At 48.8% G+C, this 21,415-nt stretch overlaps 3 protein-coding genes and 2 non-coding genes across 6 annotated transcripts in view; 1 reads left to right on the top strand and 4 right to left on the bottom strand.

Moving 5' to 3' along the window:
- Positions 1-14,099, bottom strand: part of LOC144486976 (dehydrogenase/reductase SDR family member 1-like) — a 33,244-nt gene extending 19,145 nt beyond the window's left edge. Inside the window, exon 1 of one of the 2 annotated variants that reach the window (XM_078205014.1) lies at positions 14,079-14,099. The gene's annotated coding sequence lies outside the window, so the exon portion shown is untranslated. Of the gene's footprint in view, positions 1-960; positions 1,006-14,078 lie in introns of those variants that run through there. The other variant, XM_078205013.1, reaches the window with a different exon arrangement.
- Positions 10,930-11,002, bottom strand: trnak-cuu (transfer RNA lysine (anticodon CUU)). Its single transcript has one exon. It is a non-coding gene; the product is annotated as a tRNA-Lys (tRNA).
- Positions 11,053-11,124, bottom strand: trnaq-cug (transfer RNA glutamine (anticodon CUG)). Its single transcript has one exon. It is a non-coding gene; the product is annotated as a tRNA-Gln (tRNA).
- LOC144486977 (uncharacterized) lies at positions 14,041-18,454 on the top strand. Its single transcript, XM_078205015.1, has 2 exons — positions 14,041-14,151; positions 15,091-18,454. Exon 2 carries the CDS (start codon positions 15,413-15,415, stop codon positions 15,944-15,946), a length of 534 nt encoding a protein of 177 aa, XP_078061141.1. The 5' UTR covers positions 14,041-14,151; positions 15,091-15,412; the 3' UTR covers positions 15,947-18,454.
- Positions 18,455-19,096: 642 nt separating this feature from the next.
- Positions 19,097-20,275, bottom strand: LOC144486986 (uncharacterized). Its single transcript, XM_078205027.1, has 3 exons — positions 20,000-20,275; positions 19,780-19,903; positions 19,097-19,695 (listed from the first exon to the last, which is right to left on the bottom strand). Exons 1-3 carry the CDS (start codon positions 20,273-20,275, stop codon positions 19,097-19,099), a joined length of 999 nt encoding a protein of 332 aa, XP_078061153.1.
- Between the last annotated feature and the right edge of the window lie 1,140 nt (positions 20,276-21,415).

Here is a 21,415-nt window from a genome sequence, read left to right as displayed (position 1 = left end):
CTGATTTATAAAGGCCAATGTACCAAAGGCACTCTTTACGACCCTATCCACCTGTGACGTCACTTTTAGGGAATTTTGTACCTGTATTCCCAGATCCCTCTGTTCAACTGCACTCTTCAGAGTCCTACCATTTACCCTGTACGTTCTTCTTTGGTTTGTCCTTCCAAAGTGCAATATCTCACACTTGTCTGCGTTAAATTCCATTTGCCATTTTTCAGCCCATTTTTCTAGTTGGTCCAAATCCCTCTGCAAGCTTTGAAAACCTTCCTCACTGTCCACTACACCTCCAATCTTTGTATCATCAGCAAACTTGCTGATCCAATTTACCACATTATCATCCAGATCATTGATATAGATGACAAACAACAATGGACCCAACACTGATCCCTGCGGCACACCACTAGTCACAGGCCTCCACTCAGAGAAGCAATCCTCCACAACCACTCTCTGGCTTCTTCCATTGAAAGAAGTTTAACAACACCAGGTTAAAGTCCAACAGGTTTATTTGGTAGCAAAAGCCACACAAGCTTTCGGAGCTGCAAGCCTCTTCTTCAGGTGAGTGTCTCACCTGAAGAAGGGGCTTGCAACTCCGAAAGCTTGTGTGGCTTTTGCTACCAAATAAACCTGTTGGACTTTAACCTGGTGTTGTTAAACTTCTTACTGTGTTTACCCCAGTCCAACGCCGGCATCTCCACATCATGACGTTCTTCCATTGAGCCAGTGTCTAATCTTTTCCCCACCCCACCCCCCGACTGGTTTGGTACTGCCCATCATTTCCCGCTTCCCCCCATCCCCCACAGACCGGTTTGGTACTGCTAAACGGCAATGCTAAATTCTCCCTCAGTGTTACTGGAACGGGCGCCCGAGTGTAGTGACTAGGGGATTTTCACAGTAACTTCATTGCAGTGTTAATGTAAGTCTTACTTCTGACTAATAAATAAACTTTAGGACGGCTCTCACCTCTGACAGTCAGTGTCCGCAGTTAACAGTGCCTGGCTCGTCCTGTCTCTCTCTCAGTCTGCGACCTTTGCACACCCTGATAAGACTCTCTCATTGAGCAATCTGGGAGATTGACTCCCTTATTGCGGAGTTTGCACTCTCTCTCTGTGCATGTCTGTCCTCTCTCTCTCTCTGCACTCTCTGCCCACTGCCCTCTCTCTCTGCACGCCAGCCCTCTGCCCTCTTTCTCTGCACGCCAGTCCTCTCTCTCTGCACTCTCTGCCCACTGCCCTCTCTCTCTGCATGCCAGCCCTCTGCCCTCTCTGCACGCCAGCTCTCTCTCTCTGCACGCCAGCCCTCTGCCCTCTCTCTCCGCCCACACCCCCACGTAACACAAGCAGAAAAGTGCTGGAAAAGCTCTGGCAGCAGCTTTGGAGGCGTGGGGGCGCGGGGGAACAGGAGGAGTGGCGGAAGGAAACAAGGGGAGGGGGGGGGACATGGGTGCACATTTCAAGTCCACCTGACTCACCCTTAAGTGTTTCCCATCAACTGTGTCTGCAGGGCATCTGGTAAGACATGACCCGAGACCTCTACCTCTGTGCCACCGTGCCGTGCTAAGATTTATTATTGTCACATGTATTGGTATAAAGTGAAAGGTGTTGTTCCTGGTTGTTGTCCCATGAATGGCGACACGGTGGCACAGTGGTTGGCATTACTGCCTCACAGCGCCAGGGACCCGGGTTCGATTCCTGGCTCGGGTCACTGTCTGTGCGGAGTTTGTACATTCTCCCGTGTCTGCGTGGGTTTCTTCCGGGTGCTCTGGTTCCCTACTATATTCAAGATGTGCAGGTTAGGTGGACTGACCATGCTAAATGATGCACGTTATCACACACGAGGCTTGAGATGCTCAGGAAATAAAGGCTTTTATTTACTGTTACAACGAAGCTACTATGTATAGTACACGATTCCAGACCGAGGGGTCCCAGACAGAGCAATGACCTTTATACCTCTCCCAGGAGGCGGAGCCCGACTGGGATGTACCATAATAACTATAATACAAGTGTAACAGCCCAACCCTAACCCCAACAGCAACAAGTAGAACAACCCATCCCTAACCCCAACAGCAACATATATATATACTTGTAGTACTGGCCAGACCCTGGCTCAGTACTATCTAGTGGGAACCAACGATGGTTCACCACATTCACCCCTCCTTTGAAGACAAAGGCCGGCGGGGTACAAAAAAACAGAATAATTTGTCATCAGTCTATAAGTTCAGACGGTCAGGGGGACCGCACCGTCGTTGTGACCTCCTCAACACCGGTGATGACACCGGAGTCGGCACTCGCGGTGGCGTTCTCCCCAAGGCGATGTCTAACGGGTCCTCCACAGTCTCACGGGCCGGTTGACCCCGAGGTGATGATAATCCATTGAGTTCCGACACGCCCTGAAGTGGCGGCCATCCCCTGGACTCAGGCAAGCTGTACACGGGAGTAAAAGGGTTAAGTAATGGTCCCGATGCTGCCCGCGCCGTGTCCGGAGGGGAAACAATAGTTGGGGTGTTTCTAACAGGGGGTATGGGAGCGACAGGGGTTTCTACGTCCCCTGCTGGCGCCAGGTCTCGGATCGAGACCGTGTCCTCTCGCCCGTCAGGGTATGCCACATAGGCATACTGAGGGTTGGCGTGGAGGAGATGGACCTGTTCGACCAACGGGTCGGACTTGCGGGCCCTTACATGTCGCCGCAGGAGGACAGGTCCTGAGTACGTCAACCAAGACGGTAATGAGGTCCCAGAGGAAGACTTCCGAGGGAATGAAAACAGCCTCTCATGGGGAGTAGCGTTGGTTGCCGTACACAGGAGTGAGCGTATGGAATGGAGCGCATCAGGGAGCACCTCTTGCCCACGGGAGACCGGAAGGCTTTTTGACTTCAACGCCAGTAAGACAGCCTTCCAGACTGTAGCATTCTCACGTTCCACCTGTCCGTTACTCCTAGGGTTGTAGCTCGTGGTTCTACTAGAGGCAATCCCGTATGAGAGCAGGTATTGCCTCAATCATCGCTCATGAACGACGAGCCCCTATCGCTGTGAATGTAGCTGGGGTACCCGAACAGGGTGAAAAGATCACGGAATGCCTTGATAACCGTGGCAGCGGATGTATCAGAGCAGGGAATAACAAAAGGGAATCTCGAGTACTCATCAATGATGTTGAGGAAGTACACATTCCGATCTGTTGAGGGAAGGGGGCCCTTAAAGTCGACACTCGGTCTTTCGAAGGGACGAGTGGCCTTGACTAGTTGTGCCCGGTCAGGTCGGTAAAAGTGCGGTTTGCATTCCACGCATACCCGACAGCTTCTCGTTATGGACCTGACATCCTCCACCGAGTAGGACAGATTGCGGGCTTTTACAAAGTGGTAGAGCCGAGTGACCCCAGGATGGCATAGGTCATTATGGAGAGCCTGCAAACGGTCCTCCTGTATACTGGCGCATGTTCCACGCGACAGGGCATCCGAGGGCTCATTGAGTTTCCCTGGACGATACATGAAGTCGTAATTATAGGTGGAGAGTTCAATTCTCCACCTCAAGATCTTGTCGTTCTTGATCTTGCCCCTCTGCGTGTTATTGAACATGAACGCCACGGACCGCTGGTCCGTGATCAGGGTGAACCGTTTTCCCGCCAAGTAATGGCGCCAATGCCTGACGGCCTCCACAATGGCCTGGGCCTCCTTTTCCACCGCTGAATGTCGAATTTCGGGGCCTTGGAGGGTGCGGGAAAAAAAGGCGACGGGCCTGCCTGCCTGGTTAAGTGTGGCGGCCAGGGCGAAATCAGATGCATCGCTCTCCACCTGAAAGGGGATGGACTCATCAACAGCGTGCATCGTGGCTTTCGTGATGTCGGCTTTTAGTTTATCAAAGGCCAATCGAGCCTCTGGTGTTAGGGGAAAAGAGGTGGACTTGATGAGCGGACGGGCTTTGTCCGCGTAATTGGGAACCCACTGTGCATAGTAAGAGAAGAAGCCTAAGCATCCTCTCAGTGCTTTTGCACTAGTGGGCAGGGGAAGTTCAAAGAGGGGACGCGTATGGTCTGGATCAGGGCCAATGACCCCGTTTTCCACCACGTATCCGAGGATGGCTAAACGGCGCGTACGAAATACACACTTCTCCCTGTTGTAGGTCAGATTCAGGCGAGATGCAGTGTGTAGGAACTTCAGGAGATTTGTGTCGTGGTCCTGCTGGTCATGGCCGCAGATGGTGACGTTATCCAGGTACGGGAAGGTAGCCCGCAGCCCGTTCTGGTCCACCATTCGGTCCATAGCACGCTGGAAGACCGAGACCCCATTGGTGACACCAAAAGGAACCCTGAGAAAGTGATACAAGCGACCATCCGCCTCAAAAGCCGTGTATTGTCGGTCCTCTGGGCGAATGGGGAGTTGGTGGTAGGCAGACTTGAGGTCTATGGTGGAGAACACACGGTACTGCGCAATCTGGTTGACCATATCAGATATGCGCGGGAGGGGATACGCATCCAGCTGCGTGTATCTATTAATGGTCTGACTATAGTCAATGACCATCCGGGGTTTGTTCCCACTCTTGACCACCACGACTTGCGCTCTCCATGGACTAGCGCTAGATTGTATGATCCTTTCCTTGAGGAGCCGCTGAACTTCAGATCGAATGAAGATCCGATCCTCAGCGCTGTAACGCCTACTCTTAGTCGCGATGGGCTTGCAGCCTGGCACAAGATTCTGGAACAGGGAGGGTGTGGTGATCTTCAGCGTCGAGAGGCTACAGGCGGGGCGTTGGGCAATTTGGAAGCTGCTGTTCTCCCACTGAAAGCAGAGGGAGTGGCCCACCGTACTGTAGGGTTACACTCTTCAAGTGGACCATGAAATTGAGTCCGAGGAGTATTGGCGCGCAAAGGTGCGGCAACACCAGGAGCTTGAAGCGCTCGTAAACCGTGCCTTGCACCGTTAAATTTACCACGCAACTCCCTAGCACGGTGACAGAACGGGACCTTGATGCCATGGAAATTGTCTGTTTGACAGGTTGGATCTGGAGGCCACACCGCTTCACAGCGTCTGGGTGAATAAAACTCTCAGTGCTCCCGCTGTCAAACAGACAATAAATCAAGTGCTTGTTTACCTGAATGTCCATCATAGACTTGTCGAGTCTGTGCGGCTTGGCCTGGTCCAGGATGATCGACGCCACCGTTGGTTCGTGAGCGCCACCGCGAACGACCAGCAGGGGTCATCAGCTGAGATAGACGAAGATGACCCCTGCTGGTCGTTCGCGGTCGGTGCCGACCAACATGGTCCCATAGGTCGCACGTGGTTGATGGCGCCAAAATCAGCGACCCCTGGTGGTCACGCATCTCCGACTCCGTCGACTGTAATGGCGTCGTCCTGGCCTCGCACGTGTACGAAACCCTCGACGATGCCGACGACGAAGAACCGGGCTCCGGGGAGTCGCAGGCCGCACTGCTGTTCCTAGAAGTAAGTTTAGACCGGCATACTTTCGAATAGTGCCCCTTCTTACCGCAGGCGGAGCACAACACAGCTTTAGCGGGACACCGTTGCCGAGTATGCTTCACTCCCCCACAGAAGTAACATCGCGGGCCGCCCGGAGCTGCTGCCGTCGTCAGGCCCGAGTGTGGGCATGCCATCACGCAGCTTTTCGAACCCGAGGGACGAGGAGGGATCAGCGACTGCTCCTGCCACGTTGTCTCCACGTGGTCTTCAGGATACAATACTAGGCTTTTGGAGGCCGTCTCCAACGTATCCGCTAGTTCTATCGACTTAGTGAGGTCAAGATTACCTTGCTCCAGCAGTCTGAGTCGGATATAAGATGATCCGATTCCCGCCACAAACGCATCTCGAGCGAGGTCGTTCATATTCTGGTCTGCCGACACTGCTTTGCAGTTACAGCCCCTGGCTAGCTGTAGGAGCTCATTCGCGTATTCTTCCGTCGTTTCGCCGGGCTGCCGTTGTCGAGTGGCTAAGAGGTATCGAGCATGCATTTCGTTTGGCGGTTTAATGTAACGCTTCTTAAGAAGCTTGAGGGCCCTTGTGTAGTCGGTGGCCGCACGGATCGCGAGGTATACGGTGTCGCTTACCCTCACATGGAGGACCCGGAGTCTGTCATCGTCTGTGGTGACCGCTGCGGAGGCTGCCAGGTAGTCCTCAAAACATTTCAACCAGTGGTCGAAGGTGTTAGAGGCGCCCGCCGCACGTGGATCCAGTGTAAGACGTTCAGGTTTTAACATCGGCTCCATACTCTCTGTATCGTTTTCTTTTTTTTTACGACGAGAGTTTACTTAACAGTAAATAAAATTGATGCGCGTTATCACACACGAAGCTTGAGATGCTCAGGAAATAAAGGCTTTTATTTACTGTTACAACGAAGCTACTATGTATAGTACACGATCCCAGACTGAGGGGTCCCAGACAGAGCAGTGATCTTTATACCTCTCCCAGGAGGCGGAGCCCGACTGGGATGTACCATAATAACTATAATAGAAGTGTAACAGCCCAACCCTAACCCCAACAGCAACAAATAGAACAACCCATCCCTAACCCCAACAGCAACATATATACATACTTGTAGTACTGGCCAGACCCTGGTTCAGTACTATCTAGTGGGAACCAACGATGGTTCACCACACTAAATTGTACCCTCGGTTCCAAGATGGCGCCAGAGTGAGGCGACTTCTTGCAAGCTGTGCCCAGCATAACTTCTAATTCTTTTACTCTTGTTCTATGCTTCTGAAACTTCATTCTAACTCTTTTAAAGTCTCTAACAATGCTTTCATTCAAATTCTTACAGATTTGGTGATTCTTCGGACCCTGGAGACACCCGATTTGACTGACGTGGAATTGCCCCGGAGCAGCTGCCCATGTGAGCAGCAGCAGCAGGCGCTGCAGCCCCAGATCCGGGGATTCCTCCACAGCGGCTTCCAGAGACCAGGAAAATGCCCCAGACGCCTGGGCCGACATTCGGAGGACTCCTAGAGCCCAGGAAAATGCCGCGGGAGCCGCGACTTCACTCTGTTGGTCCCCAACGACCAGACCGACATCCCTGTGGCTGGAAGCCTCCCTCCTCCCAACTCCTCTGAGTCGGGGAGCTGCGACCTCCTGCAGGCTCCAAGCACAACCTTCCACAGTCGCCTCACTCCTAAAAATAAACTCTCACAGCCGAACAATCACTCACACTGCTCTTTTAAATTTACTTGCAGGTCTCGAGATCCTCCAAAAGAAGACCCCAACCTGACAGTGACCCAGTGCACCCCGATACAAAGGACAAAGAAAATTACAGCACAGGAACAGGCCCTTCGGCCCTCCAATCCTGCACCGACCATGCTGCCCGACTTAACTAAAACCTCCTACTCTTCCGGGGACTTTATCCCTCTATTCCCATCCATTTCATGTATTTGTCCAGATGCCCCCTAAAAGTCACGATCATATCTGCTTCCACTACCTCCCCCGACAGCGAGTTCCAGGCACCCACCACCCTCTGTGTCAAAAACATGCCAAGTGCATCTCCTTTAAACATTGCCTCTTGCACCTTAAACCTGTGCCCCCTAGAATTGACTCTTCCACCCTGGGAAAAAGCTTCTGACTATCCACTCTGTCCATGCCCCTCATAATCTTGTAAACTTCTATTAGGTCGCCCCCCCTCAACCTCCGTCGTTCCAGTGAGAACAAACCAAGTTTCTCCAACCTCTCCTCATAGCTAATGCCCTCCATACCAGGCAACATCCTGGTAAATCTTTTCTGTACCCTCTCCAAAGCCTCCACATCCTTCTGGTAGTATGGCAACCAGAATTGAACACGATATGCCAAGTGCGGCCTAACTAAGGTTCTATAAAACTACAACATGACTTGCCAATTTTTAAACTCAATGCCCCGGCCGATGAAGGCAAGCATGCCGTATGCCTTCTTGACTACCTTCTCCACCTGCATTGCCACTTTCAGTGACCTGTGTACCTGTACACCCAAATCCCTCTGCCTATCAATACTCTTAAGGGTTCTGCCATTTACTATATATTTCCTATCTGTATTAGACCTTCCAAAATGCATGACCTCACATTTGTCTGGATTAAACTCCATCTGCCATTTCTCCATCTAAGTCTCCATCCGATCTATATCCTGCTGTATCCTCTGATGGTCCTCATCGCTATCAGCAAATCCACAACCCTTTGTGTCATCCGCAAACTTACTAATCAAACCAGTTACGCTTTCCTCCAAATCATTTATATATATTAGAAACAGCAAAGGTCCCAGCACTGATCCCTGAGGAACACCACTTGTCACAGCTCTCAATTCAAAAACGCACCCTTCCACTGCTACCCTCTGTCTTCTATGACCGAGCCAGTTCTGTAGCCACCTTGCCAGCTCACCTCTGATCCCATGCGACTTCACCTTCTGCACCAGTCTGCCATGAGGGATCTTGTCAAAGGCCTTACTGAAGTCCATGCAGACAACATCCACTGCCCTACCCTCATCAATCATCTTTGTCACTTCCTCGAAAAACTCGATCAAGTTAGTGAGATACGACCTCCCCTTCACAAAACCATGTTGCCTCTCGCTAATAGGTTCACTTATTTCCAAGTGGGAGTAAATCCTGTCCGGAGAATCCTCTCCCATAATTTCCCTACCACTGATGTAAGGCTCACCGGCCTGTAATTACCTGGATTATTCTTGCTACCCTTCTTAAACAAAGGAGCAACATTGGCTATTCTCCAATCCTCTGGGACCTCCCCTGTAGCCAGTGAGGATACAAAGATTTCTCTCAAGACCCCAGCAATTTCCTCTCTTGCCTCTCTCAGTATTCTGGGGTATATCCCATCAGGCCCTGGGGATTTGTCTACCTTGATGTTTCTCAAGAACCCCATTACCTCCTCCTTTTTGATCTCAACATGACTCAAACTATCTACACATCCTTTCCCAGACTCATCATCCACCAAGTCCTTCTCTTTGGTGAATACTGACACAAAGTACTCACCCATTTCCTTTGGCTCCACGCATAGATTCCCTCCCCTCTCCTTGAGTGGGCCAATCCTCTCCCTGGCTACCCTCTTGCTCTTTATATATGTATAAAAAGCCTTGGGATTTTCCTTAATCCTGCTGGCCTATGATTTTTCGGACTCTTTTTAACCCTCCTGACTCCTTGCTTAAGTTTCTTTCTACTTTCCTTGTATTCCACACTTGCTTTATGTGTTCACAGCCTCCTAGCCTTGACAAATGCTTCCTTTTTCTCTTTGACTAGACTCACAATATTTCCCATTATCCAAGGTTCCCAAAACTTGCCATACTTATCCTTCATCCTTATAGTAATGTGCCGGTCCTGAATCCCTATCAACTTACACTTGAAAGCCTCCCACATGCCAGATGTTGATTTGCCCTCAAACATCTGCCCCCAATCTACATTCTTCAGTTTCTGCTGATATTGTTGTAATTAGCCTTCCCCCAATTTAGCACCTTGAGGACTACACTTATCTTTATCCATCAGTACCTTAAAGCTTACTGAACTGTGGTCACTGTTCCTGAACTGCTCCCCAACTGAAACATTGACCACCTGGCCGGGCTCATTCCCCAATACCAGGTCCAGTATGGCCCCTTCCCACATACTGTTTCAGGAAGCCCTCCTGGATGCTCCTTACAAACTCAGCCCCATCCACGCCCCTAGCACTAAGTGAGTCCCAGTCAATATAGGGGAAATTAAAATCTCCCACCACAACAAGCCATGACCATAATGAATGACAGGGAATGCTCAAAGGGCTGAATGGCCTACTTCCACTTCTATTTTCTATGTATGTTTCTATGTAAACATGAGGAGCCTGGGGCTGAAGTGTAACCAAAAGACGATAAGACATAGGAGCAAAATTAGGCCACTCGGCCCATTGAGTCTGCTCCACCATTCAATCATGGCTGGTATTTTTCTCATCCTCATTCTCCTACCTTTTCCCCATAACCCCAATCCGCTTATTTATCAAGAACATATCTATCTCCGTCTTAAAGACACTCAATGATCTGGCCTCCACAGCCTTCTGCAACAAAGAGTTCCACAGATTCACCACTCTCTGGCTGAAGAAATTCCTCCTCATCTCTGTTTCAAAGGATCGTCCCTTCAGCCTGAGGTTGTGTCCTCTGGTACTAGTTTTACCTACTCGTGGAAACATTCTCTCCATGTCCACTCTGTCCAGGCCTCGCAGTATCCTGCAAGTTTCAATAAGATCCCCCCCTCATCCTTCTAAACTCCAATGAGTACAAAGGCCGTGTAACCGCTTCATGTAAGTATTCAGGGATGCAGCCTCTCATACTGAATATGATCAGGGATAGTGTCACAGCTGTAGAGAAGGTGGAAGCCGTGGATGGATTGTCTACGGAGTCTCTGTGGGTGGAAGTTCGGAGCGGGAAGGGGTCGATAACTTTGCTGGGTGTTTTCTACAGGCCGCCCAATAGTAACAGGGATGTTGAGGAGCAGATAGGGAAACAGATCCTGGAGAGATGTAATAATAACAGGGTTGGCGTGATGGGAGACTTTAATTTCCCAAACATCGATTGGAATATCCCTCAGGTAAGGGGTTTGGATGGGGAGGAGTTTGTTAGGTGTGTTCGGGAGGGTTTCCTGACACAGAAATCATCATAGAAACCCTACAGTGCAGAAAGAGGCCATTCGGCCCATCAAGTCTGCACCGACCACGATCCCACCCAGGCCTTATCCCCATATCCCTACATATTTACCCGCTAATCCCTCTAACATACGCATCCCGGGACACTAAGGGGCAATTTAGCATGGCCAATTAACCTAACCCGCACATCTTTGGACTGTGGGAGGAAACCGGAGCACCCGGAGGAAACCCACGCAGACACGAGGAGAATGTGCAAACTCCACACAGACAGTGACCCAAGCCGGGAATCGAACCCAGGTCCCTGGAGCTGTGAAGCAGCAGTGCTAACCACTGTGCTACCGTGCCGCCCAAAAATCAATGTCGCCCAACGTGGGGCTCGAACCCACGACCCTGAGATTAAGAGTCTCATGCTCTACCGACTGAGCTAGCCGGGCACACAAAATTAAACGCCCTTTTGTATATCCATAATCTGCAAATTAAAGCAAGGCTCCGCCGAGATTTGAACTCGGATCGTTGGATTCAGAGCCCAGAGTGCTCACCATTACACCACGGAACCCAGCACAGCATGTGGATAAGCCTACAAGAGGAGAGGCTGTACTCGACCTGGTACTGGCTAATGAGCCTGGACAGGTGTCGGATCTCTCAGTGGGGGAGCATCTTGGGGACAGTGATCATAACTCTATCTCCTTTATGCTAGCATTGGAAAGAGATAGGATCAGGCAAGCTAGGAAAGTGTTTATCTGGAGTAAGGGGAAATATGAAGCCATCAGACAGGAGATTAGAGGTGTAAATTGGAAGGAGGTATTCTCGAGGAAAAGTACCGAAGTAAGGTGGCTGATTTTCAGGGAATTTTTGTCTGGAGTTCTGCATGACAACGTTCCGATGAGACATGGAGGTTTTGGTACGTTATGGGAACCGTGGTGCATGAAAGCTGCGCTTAATCTAGTCAAAAAGAAAAGGAAAGCGTACAAAAGGTTCGGAGAGCTAGGCGATAATAGGGATCTAGATGAGTGTACGGCTTGTAGGAAGGGACTTAAGAAAGAAATTAGGAGAGCCAGAAGGGGTCACGAGAAGGCCTTGGCAGGTAAGATTAAGGAGAACCCTAAGGCGTTCTATAAATATGTGAAGAGTAAAAGGATGAGATGTGAAGGAATAGGACCTATAAAATGTGAAGGTGAGAAAGTCTGTACAGAACCGGAAGAAATAGGAGAGGTGCTTAATGAATATTTAAACTCGGTATTCACGGTGGAAAAAGAACTGGGTGGTTGTACTACAGGATTGTGGCGGACTGAAAAGATTGAGTATGTGGACGTTAAGAAAAAGGATGTGTTGGAAATTTTGAATAGCATCAAGATAGATAAGTCGCCGGGACTGGGTGGGATGTACCCCAGGTTACTGTGGGAGGCGAGGGAAGAGATTGCAGAGCCTCTGGCGATGATCTTTGCGTTGTCAATGGAGACGGGAGAGGTTCCGGAGGATTGCGGATGTCATTCCTATATTCAAGAAAGGGAATAGGGATAGCCCAGGAAATTACCGACCGATGAGTCTAACCTCAGTGGTTGGTAAGTTGATGGAGAAGATCCTGAGGGACAGGATTTATGAACATTGAGAGAAGTTTAGTATGCTCAAAAGTAGTCAGCACGGCTTTGTCAAAGGCAAATCGTGCCTTACGAGCCTGGTGGAGTTCTTTGAAAATGTGAAAATGTGAAAATGTGACGAAGGAAAAGCGGAAGATGTGGTTTACGTGGACTTCAGCAAGGCGTTCGATAAGGTGCCCCATGCAAGACCTCTCGAGAAAGTGAGAGGGCATGGGATCCAAGGGGCTGTTGCCTTGTGGATCCAGAACTGGCTAGCCTACAGAAGGCAGAGAGTGGTTGTAGATGGGTCTTTTTCTGAATGGAGGTCGGTCACCAGTGCAGTGCCCCAGGGATCCGTTCTGGGACCCTTGCTGTTTGTCATTTTCATAAATGACCTGGATGAGGAAGTGGAGGGATGGGTTGGTAAGTTTGCCGACGACACGAAGGTTGGTGGTGTTGTGGATAGTTTGGAGGGATGTCAGAAGCTGCAGTGTGACATAGATAGGATGCAAGACTGGGCGGAGAAGTGGCAGATGGACTTCAACCCGGACAAATGTGTAGTGGTCCATTTTGACGGGTCAAATGGGATGAAGGAGTATAATATCAAGGGTAAGACTCTTAGCAGAGTAGAGGATCAGAAGGACCTTGGGGTCTATAGGACTCTTAAATCGGCCTCGCAAGTGGAGGAGGTGGTTAAGAAGGCGTATGGTGTGTTGGCCTTTATCAGTCGAGGGATTGAGTTTAGGAGTCGGGAGATAATGATGCAGCTTTATAAGACCCTCGTCAGACCCCACTTGGAGTACTGTGCTCAGTTCTGGTCGCCTCATGACAGGAGGGATGTGGAAATTATTGAAAGGGTGCAGAGAGGATTTACAAGGATGTTGCCTGAATTGGTTGGCATGCCCTATGAGGATAGGTTGAGGAAGCTCGGTCTTTTCTCCTTGGAGAGACGAAGGATGAGAGGTGACCTGATAGAGGTGTACAAGATGTTGAGAGGTACAGATCGGGTGGATTCTCGGAGGCTTTTTCCCAGGGCTGAAATGGCTGCTACGAGAGGACACAGGTTTAAGGTGCTGGGGAGTAGGTACAGAGGAGATGTCAGGGATAAGTCTTTCACTCAGAGGGTGGTGGGTGAGTGGAATCGGCTGCCATCAGTGGTGGTGGAGGCAAACTCCTCCCTCTCTTTTAAGAGACTTCTGGATGAGTACATGGGACTTAATAGGATTGAGAGTTATAGGTAAGCCTATTTCTAAGCCTAGGTAGGTAGGGACATGACCGGCGCAACTTGTGGGCCGAAGGGCCTGTTTGTGCTGTATTCTTTCTATGTTCTATGTCCATGGGGCGGCACGGTAGCGATATGATTCTATGGCCCATAAACTTCTCTCGGCTGCAAACGTCAGGTGCAGCCTGGGAGTGGGTGAATCATAGAATCCTACATTTGAGAAAGAGGCCATTCAGCCCATCGAGTTGTACCAAACACAATCCCACCCAGGCCCGATCCATATATCCCTACATATTTACCCACTAACCCCTCTAACCTCTGCATCCCGGGACACTAAGGGGCAATTTATCATGGCCAATCATCAACCTAGCCCGCACATCTTTGGACTGTGGGAGGAAACCAGAGCACCCGGAGAAAACCCACGCAGACACGAGGAGAATGTGCAAACTCCACACAGACAGCGACCCGAGCCGGGATTCGAACCCAGGTCCCTGGAGCTGTGAAGCAGCAGCGCTAACCACTGTGCTACCATGCCGCCCCGTGAAGCTGTTTGAAAATCTGATGCTCATTGTTGGTCTGCATTTTAACCCGGTGGGAGCACTAGGACCTGGTGGGAGCAGAAACACAAAGACCCGCCCACTCACGGTTGCGTCACCAATACACCAGCGCATGCGCTCTGCTCCCTGCTCAATCAAGATGGCGGCCGCTAACCTGAGCTTCGTCTCGGGAAAAAGACCTGAAGCTGCAAACAGGGCTCATATTCGATGTTTGAGGCCTTCAACAGGTATTTAGAAACCCTCTACGTCCATCCGCCGGTTCCATTGCTCCCTCCATGTTTCTGCATCCTTACCGGTTGCTGATGAGACACAGGAATTTCGCTCCAGTTGCTGTCACGCACACGGCAAACGCTGTTACTTAATGCGCATGCGCGCCTCTCCCATGCAGTGGATCGGGAACTCTTAGCCCCGCCCCTCATTCACTCCGATTGGTTGGAGGACCAGCCGCTCCCGAACGGTCATCCAGCCCCGCCCCTTCTTCCTATTGGTCCGGAGCCGCCGTCAATCAGTCCCCGGGCATTGTGATGTGGAGCATGCGCAGTGTCATTGCTGTTCTTGGCGCTTGTTTGTCCCGGAGAAGCGGAGTCAGCGTTAGGCGGTGGCTGGGAGGATTTGGAAACACTTTGTGGATCCGCAAACCCTTCAGAATCATTGTCAGCTCCCTGGTTTGCAGCTGCGGGGCTTCTCCCTCCCGGGAACAGGCCCAGGTTAACGGCCCCATCCTGGCTCAGCCACTGGAGGATGGTTCACATCAGAGGATGGGGGAGGGGGACAATAAATAAGAGGTTACACTTTGGCCTCAAATCAATGAGGACTCTGATCTCTGGGAAGGAAGGAAACCCTGGGAGGTGGGCGGGGAGGATTCACAAACACCCGCTGGAGGCCCCAACACCCCCAATAAGACCCATTGGTTTTATTGTCAGTCTGCAGACAGCAGCTGGAGAACTGAACCCAGACAGAGGAGAGGGAGGGAGAAAACTGGGAGTGGAGGAAAGAAATGGTGAGATGGGTTTGGATTTCAGCCCAGGGAGGGGGAAGAGTGTGTGGTACAGGGATTTACTGATTTGGGGGAACAAGAGAGGAAAAAATGTTTCGAGAAATTAGAATTGTCTGTTCAGAATTTCTATCTGATTGACCGTGACGATTTTTGTAAACTCCTTTTACAGATGAGGTGAGGAAACATCACATAAAAATCAGACTGAGTATCGATTTCATAGGACCTGAATATCCTGAGACTTTGAACGTGGAAGGAGAAATGTTTGTCTGTTCTACCTGTAGGAGAAGATTTCAAACATCAGTGTGACTGGAAAAGCACTGAGACACACACACCCGAGTGAGAGTGTTCCAGTGAACTGACTGTGGAAAGAGCTTAAACCAGTTACACAGCCTGAAAAAACATCGCACCATTCACATCTGGGAGAAACTGTACATGTGTTCTGAGGCTTCAACTGATCATCCAACCTGGAGAGACACAAGGACACTGGCACTATGGAGAAACCGTGGAAATGTGAGGATTGTGGGAAGGGATTCAATTATCCTTCCCATCTTGAAACTCATCGTCGCAGTCACACAGGAGAGAGACCGTTCATCTGCTGTGTGTGTGGAAAAGGTTTTGTTCAGTCACAACACCTGCAGTCACACCAACGCTCTCATTCCAATAAGAGACATTTAAAATGTTCCAACTGTGAGAAGAGCTTTAAGAGCAAAAAGCACTTGAAACAACACCAACACACTCACACTGGAGAGAGGCCATTCATCTGCTCTGTGTGTGGGAAGGGATTCACTCAGTCAGCCACACTGATGAGACACCAGCAGACTCACACAGGAAAAAGGCCGTTCACCTGCTCAGTGTGTGGGAAAGGATTAATTCAGTCATCCACCCTGCTGAGGCACCAGCGAGTTCACACTGGGGAGAGGCCGTTCCCTTGCTCCAAGTGTGGGAAGGAATTCACTCGGTTAGACACACTCAGTTTGCATCAACATGTTCACACTGAAAAATTACTTTTTAAACATTACGAATGAGAGAAGAGTGAGTTGCAGACACGCCAATGCATTCATCTGCTCTGTCAGTGGGAAGGGACTTATTCAGTCACAACACCTATTGAGACATCAGTAAGTTTCTGTGCAAGGGTGGGATTCTGTCAATCACTTCCATTGTGTGTTTCTGCTCATGTTAAACTCCAACCCTGTTATAGGAGTTATTGATATTCTAGATAAATGTCACTAAGTCAGTTTTTATGGAAATGCGCAGTGCTGTGTTAATATTTCTCCAATGGAAGAGGAGACGAATTGATGTCCTGCTACCAGCTTCATTTTGGGGCCTTTTCTCATTTCGAACTCTCAATTATTTCAGTTCTCACGCCTTCGGTTATTCTCGTGGACAATTCTCAGCTCCCCATATTTTCCAGAGTGTCTCTCCTGGCGCTGGGATCCAGGGAAGTTATCGGTCACAGTCCTGTGATCAGTAAAGCTAAAACCAAGTTTGTTTGTTGTTTTTGACTCTTGGACTTCACCCCTGTCCCAAAACATCTCTCTCTTCTTTGACATGTGAATGGAACATGATGCCTGCAAACCTGGTTTCAATTGAAATCGTCTCAGCAAATTTAACAGGAGCCTGCAGGCTGATGAGACAGTGTAACACTGTCAGTGTGTTCCTGTATTGCTCTGTATTTAACAGGAGCCTGCAGCCTGATGAGACAGTGTTCACTGTCAGTGTGTTCCTCTGCTGCTCTGTATTTAACAGGAACCTGCAGGTTGATGAGATTGTGTTACACTGTCAGTGTGTTCCTGCACTTCTCTGTTTTTAACAGTAACCTGCAGGCTCATGAAACAGTGTTAACTGTCAGTGTGCTGCTGTACTGCTCTGTATTTAACAGGAACCTGCAGGCTGATGAGACAGTATTACACTGTCAGTGTGCTGCTGTACTGCTCTGTATTTAATAGGAGCCTGCAGACTAATGAGACTCTTACACTGTCAGTGTGCTGCTGTACTGCCCTGTATTTAACAGGAGCCTGCAGGCTGATGAGACAGTGTTACACAGTCAGTGTGTTAATAGAAACATAGAAGATAGGAGCAGGAGGAGCCCACTTGCCCCTTCGAGCCTGCTCCACCATTCTTTATGATCAAGGCTGATCATCTAACTCAATAGCCTAATCCTGCTGTTTCCCCATAACCTTTGATCACATTCGCCCCAAGGGCTATATCCAGCCACCTCTTGAATACCTGTTCCTGCACTTCTCTGTATTTAACAGGGACCTGCAGGCTCATGAGACTGTGTTACACTGTCAGTGTGTACCTGTACTTCTCTGTATTTAACAGGAGCCTGCAGGCTGATGAGACTGTGTTACACTGTCAGTGTGTTCCTCTGCTGCTCTGTATTTAACAGGAGCCTGCAGGCTGATTAGACTCTTCTCCGGTCAGTGTGCTCCTGTACTGTGGAGCCTTTGCTGTTATGAAATGTGGGTGAAAAGTAATGAGCCTCATATCCTTGCTCATGTTGCTGTGATTGTGCAGAAAGGGGATGTGTAAAGAGCTGGTCTTTGTGTGGAGATGTGAACCAAGGAAATGGTATCTGTTTGTGACAGTGACACAGTCTTGTGCCCACTCTCAGAACAATGCACAGATATCATTCTGGTTCTGGTTTGAACAGGGTCAGATCACAACTGTCGTGAACAATTTAAATATAAATATTTCCAGTGTAGCTGCAGCTTGTTAGATCAGAGCTGGGGAGGAGAGAATTCTGAATCCACTGTATTATCTCTGTTCTCCAGACTGGGTAACTTTTTAAATCTAATGATATTTCATTCAAGAAACAGGATCACAGCCAAAAGGCTGAATTGCTTTGTAACTTACATCAAAAAATCATAAAATTCAGGTACAGACTAAATAATCATGTTAAGCACATGGAAACTGTGACAATCCAGTGATAATAACAATTAACAAATTCATCAGGTAACAGGAAAGTGGTAAACAGGATATTAAAGAAGGAATATTGAATTAGATTATGTTAAAATTACAGACCAATACACCATTACAGGCTCGGAGATGCAGATAAATTTCATATAAAAGGCAGGCAGTGGCAGAGTGATATTGTCGCTGGACTAGTAATCAAGAGTCCCAGGTAATACTTCAGGGACCAGGGTTCGAATCCCACCACGGCAGGTGGTGAAATCTGAATCCAATAAAAATCTGGAGTTAAAAGTCTCATGACCATGAAACTGTTGTCGATTGTTGTAAAAAAAACCCATCTGGTTCACTAATGTGTTTAGGGAAGGAAATCTGCCGTCCTTACCTGGCCTGGCACATCTTTGACTCCAGATCCACAGCAATGTGGTTGACTCTTAAATGCCCTCTGCAATGGCCGAGCAATCCGCTCAGTTCAAGGGTAATTAGGGTGGGTAATAAATGCTGGCCAAGTCAGTGACATCCACATCCCATGAATGAATTTTAAAAAAGTATTTCACTGAGTACTGGAACCATGTGAGGAATTACTCTGTCTGTATTATTGCAGCGCTGTTAATAAAGTCAGTAAAAGACAATCTGTTGTTGGGAGCTTGATTATCAGCGGCTGAAACCACAAGGTTCAATATTTAGAGTCAATAAGATGAACAAAGAAACACATCAGAGCCCAATACTCCAGCTGGATACTCACAGGAGAAAGTCTGGTATCTAATACCTTGAGTGGAGAGAACAGAGAAAGATCCCAATGGTAAAGAACCCTCAAATTATTTATAAATAGGTTTCTAATGTTAACAGATTTCAACAGTCAGTTTCTATCACAGTGAAGTCAATGGAAAGTGAGAGATGGCCAAAGGTTCCAGCTAGAAATGTAATTTGATGTTATCATTACCTTACATTGGTAGGTTCAGGAATGTCACACAAACATTTTCAATCTTCGTACTATTTTCAGACTGTAAAGTTAAACCTGCCGTTTTACTTTCAGTCAGGAACAGATCCCAGTTTTGCACCAATCTCTGATTTGACAGCACGTTTCCAGCATTCACCGTTGTTCTTCCTGACTCTAAACACAGTTGTAAAGAGCTTCTGTTCCATACCTAGGAGCTCTGAACCATGGAAGAGAGTGGCTTTCTTACACATCTCAAGATTAACCCACACATTTAGTCTTCAATATGATTAACAGCAGCAATAAAATCAGAATCTAATTCTTGCAGTCATTTGTGAACTCGCTGGTGTGTCAGCAGGCTGGATGACTGAGTGAATCCCTTCCCACACATTGAGCAGGTGAACGGCCTCTCACCAGTGTGAACTCGCTGGTGTCTCAGCAGATGGGATGACTGAGTGAATCCCTTCCCACAGTCAGAGCAGGTGAACGGCCTCTCCCCAGTGTGAACTTGCTGGTGTTTCAGGAGTTGCGATGACTGAGGGAATCTTTTCCCACATACGGAGCAGGTGAATGGCCTCTCTCCAGTGTGAACTTGCTGGTGTTTCAGGAGTTGCGATGTCTGAGAGAATCTTTTCCCACATACGGAGCAGGTGAATGGTCTCTCTCCAGTATGAACTCGCTGGTGCACCAGTAGATCTGATGACTGAATGAATCCCTTAGCACACATGGAGCAGGTGAACGGCCTCTCCCCAGTGTGAATTCGCTGGTGCAACAGAAGCTGATGTGAGTGAGTGAATCCCTTCCCACACTCAGAGCAGATGAATGGTCTGTTCCCAGTGTGAACCTGCTGGTGTGTCACAAGGTGGGATGACTGAATGAATCTCTTGCCACACTCAGAGCAGATGAACGGCCTCTCCCCAGTGTGAACTCGCTGGTGTGTCCGAAGGTGGTATGGTTGAGTGAATCCCTTTCCACACACAGAGCAGGTGAATGGCCTCACCCCACTGTGACTTCGCTGGTGTATTAGCAACTGAGATGACTGAACGAATCTCTTCCCACACTCAGAGCAGCTGAGCAGTCTCTCCCCACTGTGAAGTCGTTGGTGTATTTGCAGATATTTTTTGCTTTTAAAGCTCTTCTCACAGTCAGAACATTAAAAAAGTCTCTGATCACTGTGTACATGTTGATGTTCAGTGAGCTGGCATGACTGAGTGAATTCGTTGCCTCACACAGTCCTGGTGAATGCGCTCTCCTCAGTGTGAACTTGCTCATGCGCCAGCAGGTCACATGAGTCAGCAAATTCCTTCCCACACATGGAGCATCTGAACGGCCTCTCCCCGGAATGAACTGGCTGGTGTGTCGACAGACTGGATAACTGAGTAAATCCATCTCCACACATGGAGAAGGTGAACGGTCCCTCCGCAGTGTGACTGCATTGATCATTTCCCAGTTCAAATGGGAACATTAATCCCATCCCACAATCATCATATGTCCATGCTTTCTCCATGATTCAGTTATTCATTTGTCTCTCCAGATTGGACGATCAGTTGGAGCCTCACACAAAACACATGTACATTTCTCCGCACTGTGAATGGTATGTTTTTTCAGGCTGTGTAACTGGTTAAAGCTCTTTCCATAGTCGGGTCACTGGAACACTCAGGGAATCGCAGGACTGATGTATGAGGAGAGACTGACTGGGTTTGGATTGTTTTCGCTGGAGTTCAGATGAATGAGGGGGGAATCTCAAAGAGACTTATGAAATTCTAACAGGTCGAGACAGGATAGATGCAGGGAGGATGTTTGCGATGGAGTCCAGAACCAGGGGTCACAGTCTGAGGATTCAGGGTAGACCATTTAGGACGGATTTGAGAAGACATTTCTTCACCCAAAGAGTAGTGACCCTGTGGAATTTATTACCACAGGAAGTAATTGATGCCAAAACATTGAATGTATTCAAGAGGTGGCTGGATAAAGCACTGGGAGCGAATAGGATCAAAGGTTATGGGGAAAAAGCAGGATTAGGCTACTGAGTTGGATGATCAGCCATGATCGTAATGAATGGCGGAGCAGGCTCGAAGGGCCAAATGGCCTCCTCCTACTCCTACCTTCTATGTTTCTATGTCAATGTCTTTAAGAGAGAGAGAGAGACCTGGGCCAACCTTTCCAGAGTCTGCAGCTTCCCTGGATTCACTTCCTTTCCCTTCAGTTGCTGCAAGTCCCCAATTTCCCCCAGAATGAGAAAAGAAACTCACAGATGTTGGCCTCTTTTAGGTCAAAACAAATGAACAAACTCAACTTAAATCAGGACAAAGTAAAAGGGGCAGCTCCCCAAAAGGAGGGGGAACAACCCGAACAAAAATCAAAGTACAAAATAAGAGCTAGATGTTGGCCTCTTTTAAGGAAATAAGTGATAAATTAGTTATCCGCCAGAGTTCGATGTCATCTGATCGCTTGTTTGGAGAATAAAACATAATTAGGTACCTCGCTTCATCTGGGATATGAAGCTGTAATCCATATCATCTCAAATAACTCCCTTCCGACAGGAGGAAGTTTCAGTCTGTGTGCAGCTCAATCTGAGTGTCACAAAGACCTGATTGGCTGGAGGACCAGAGTCCTTCCGGTCCTCCAACTCTTCCCATTGGTCAAC

This window comes from Mustelus asterias, unplaced genomic scaffold (assembly GCF_964213995.1).
Source record: "Mustelus asterias unplaced genomic scaffold, sMusAst1.hap1.1 HAP1_SCAFFOLD_548, whole genome shotgun sequence".
In the NCBI taxonomy this organism is placed as follows: Eukaryota; Metazoa; Chordata; class Chondrichthyes; order Carcharhiniformes; family Triakidae; genus Mustelus; species Mustelus asterias.
This window is presented reverse-complemented; position numbering and strand designations above follow the sequence as displayed.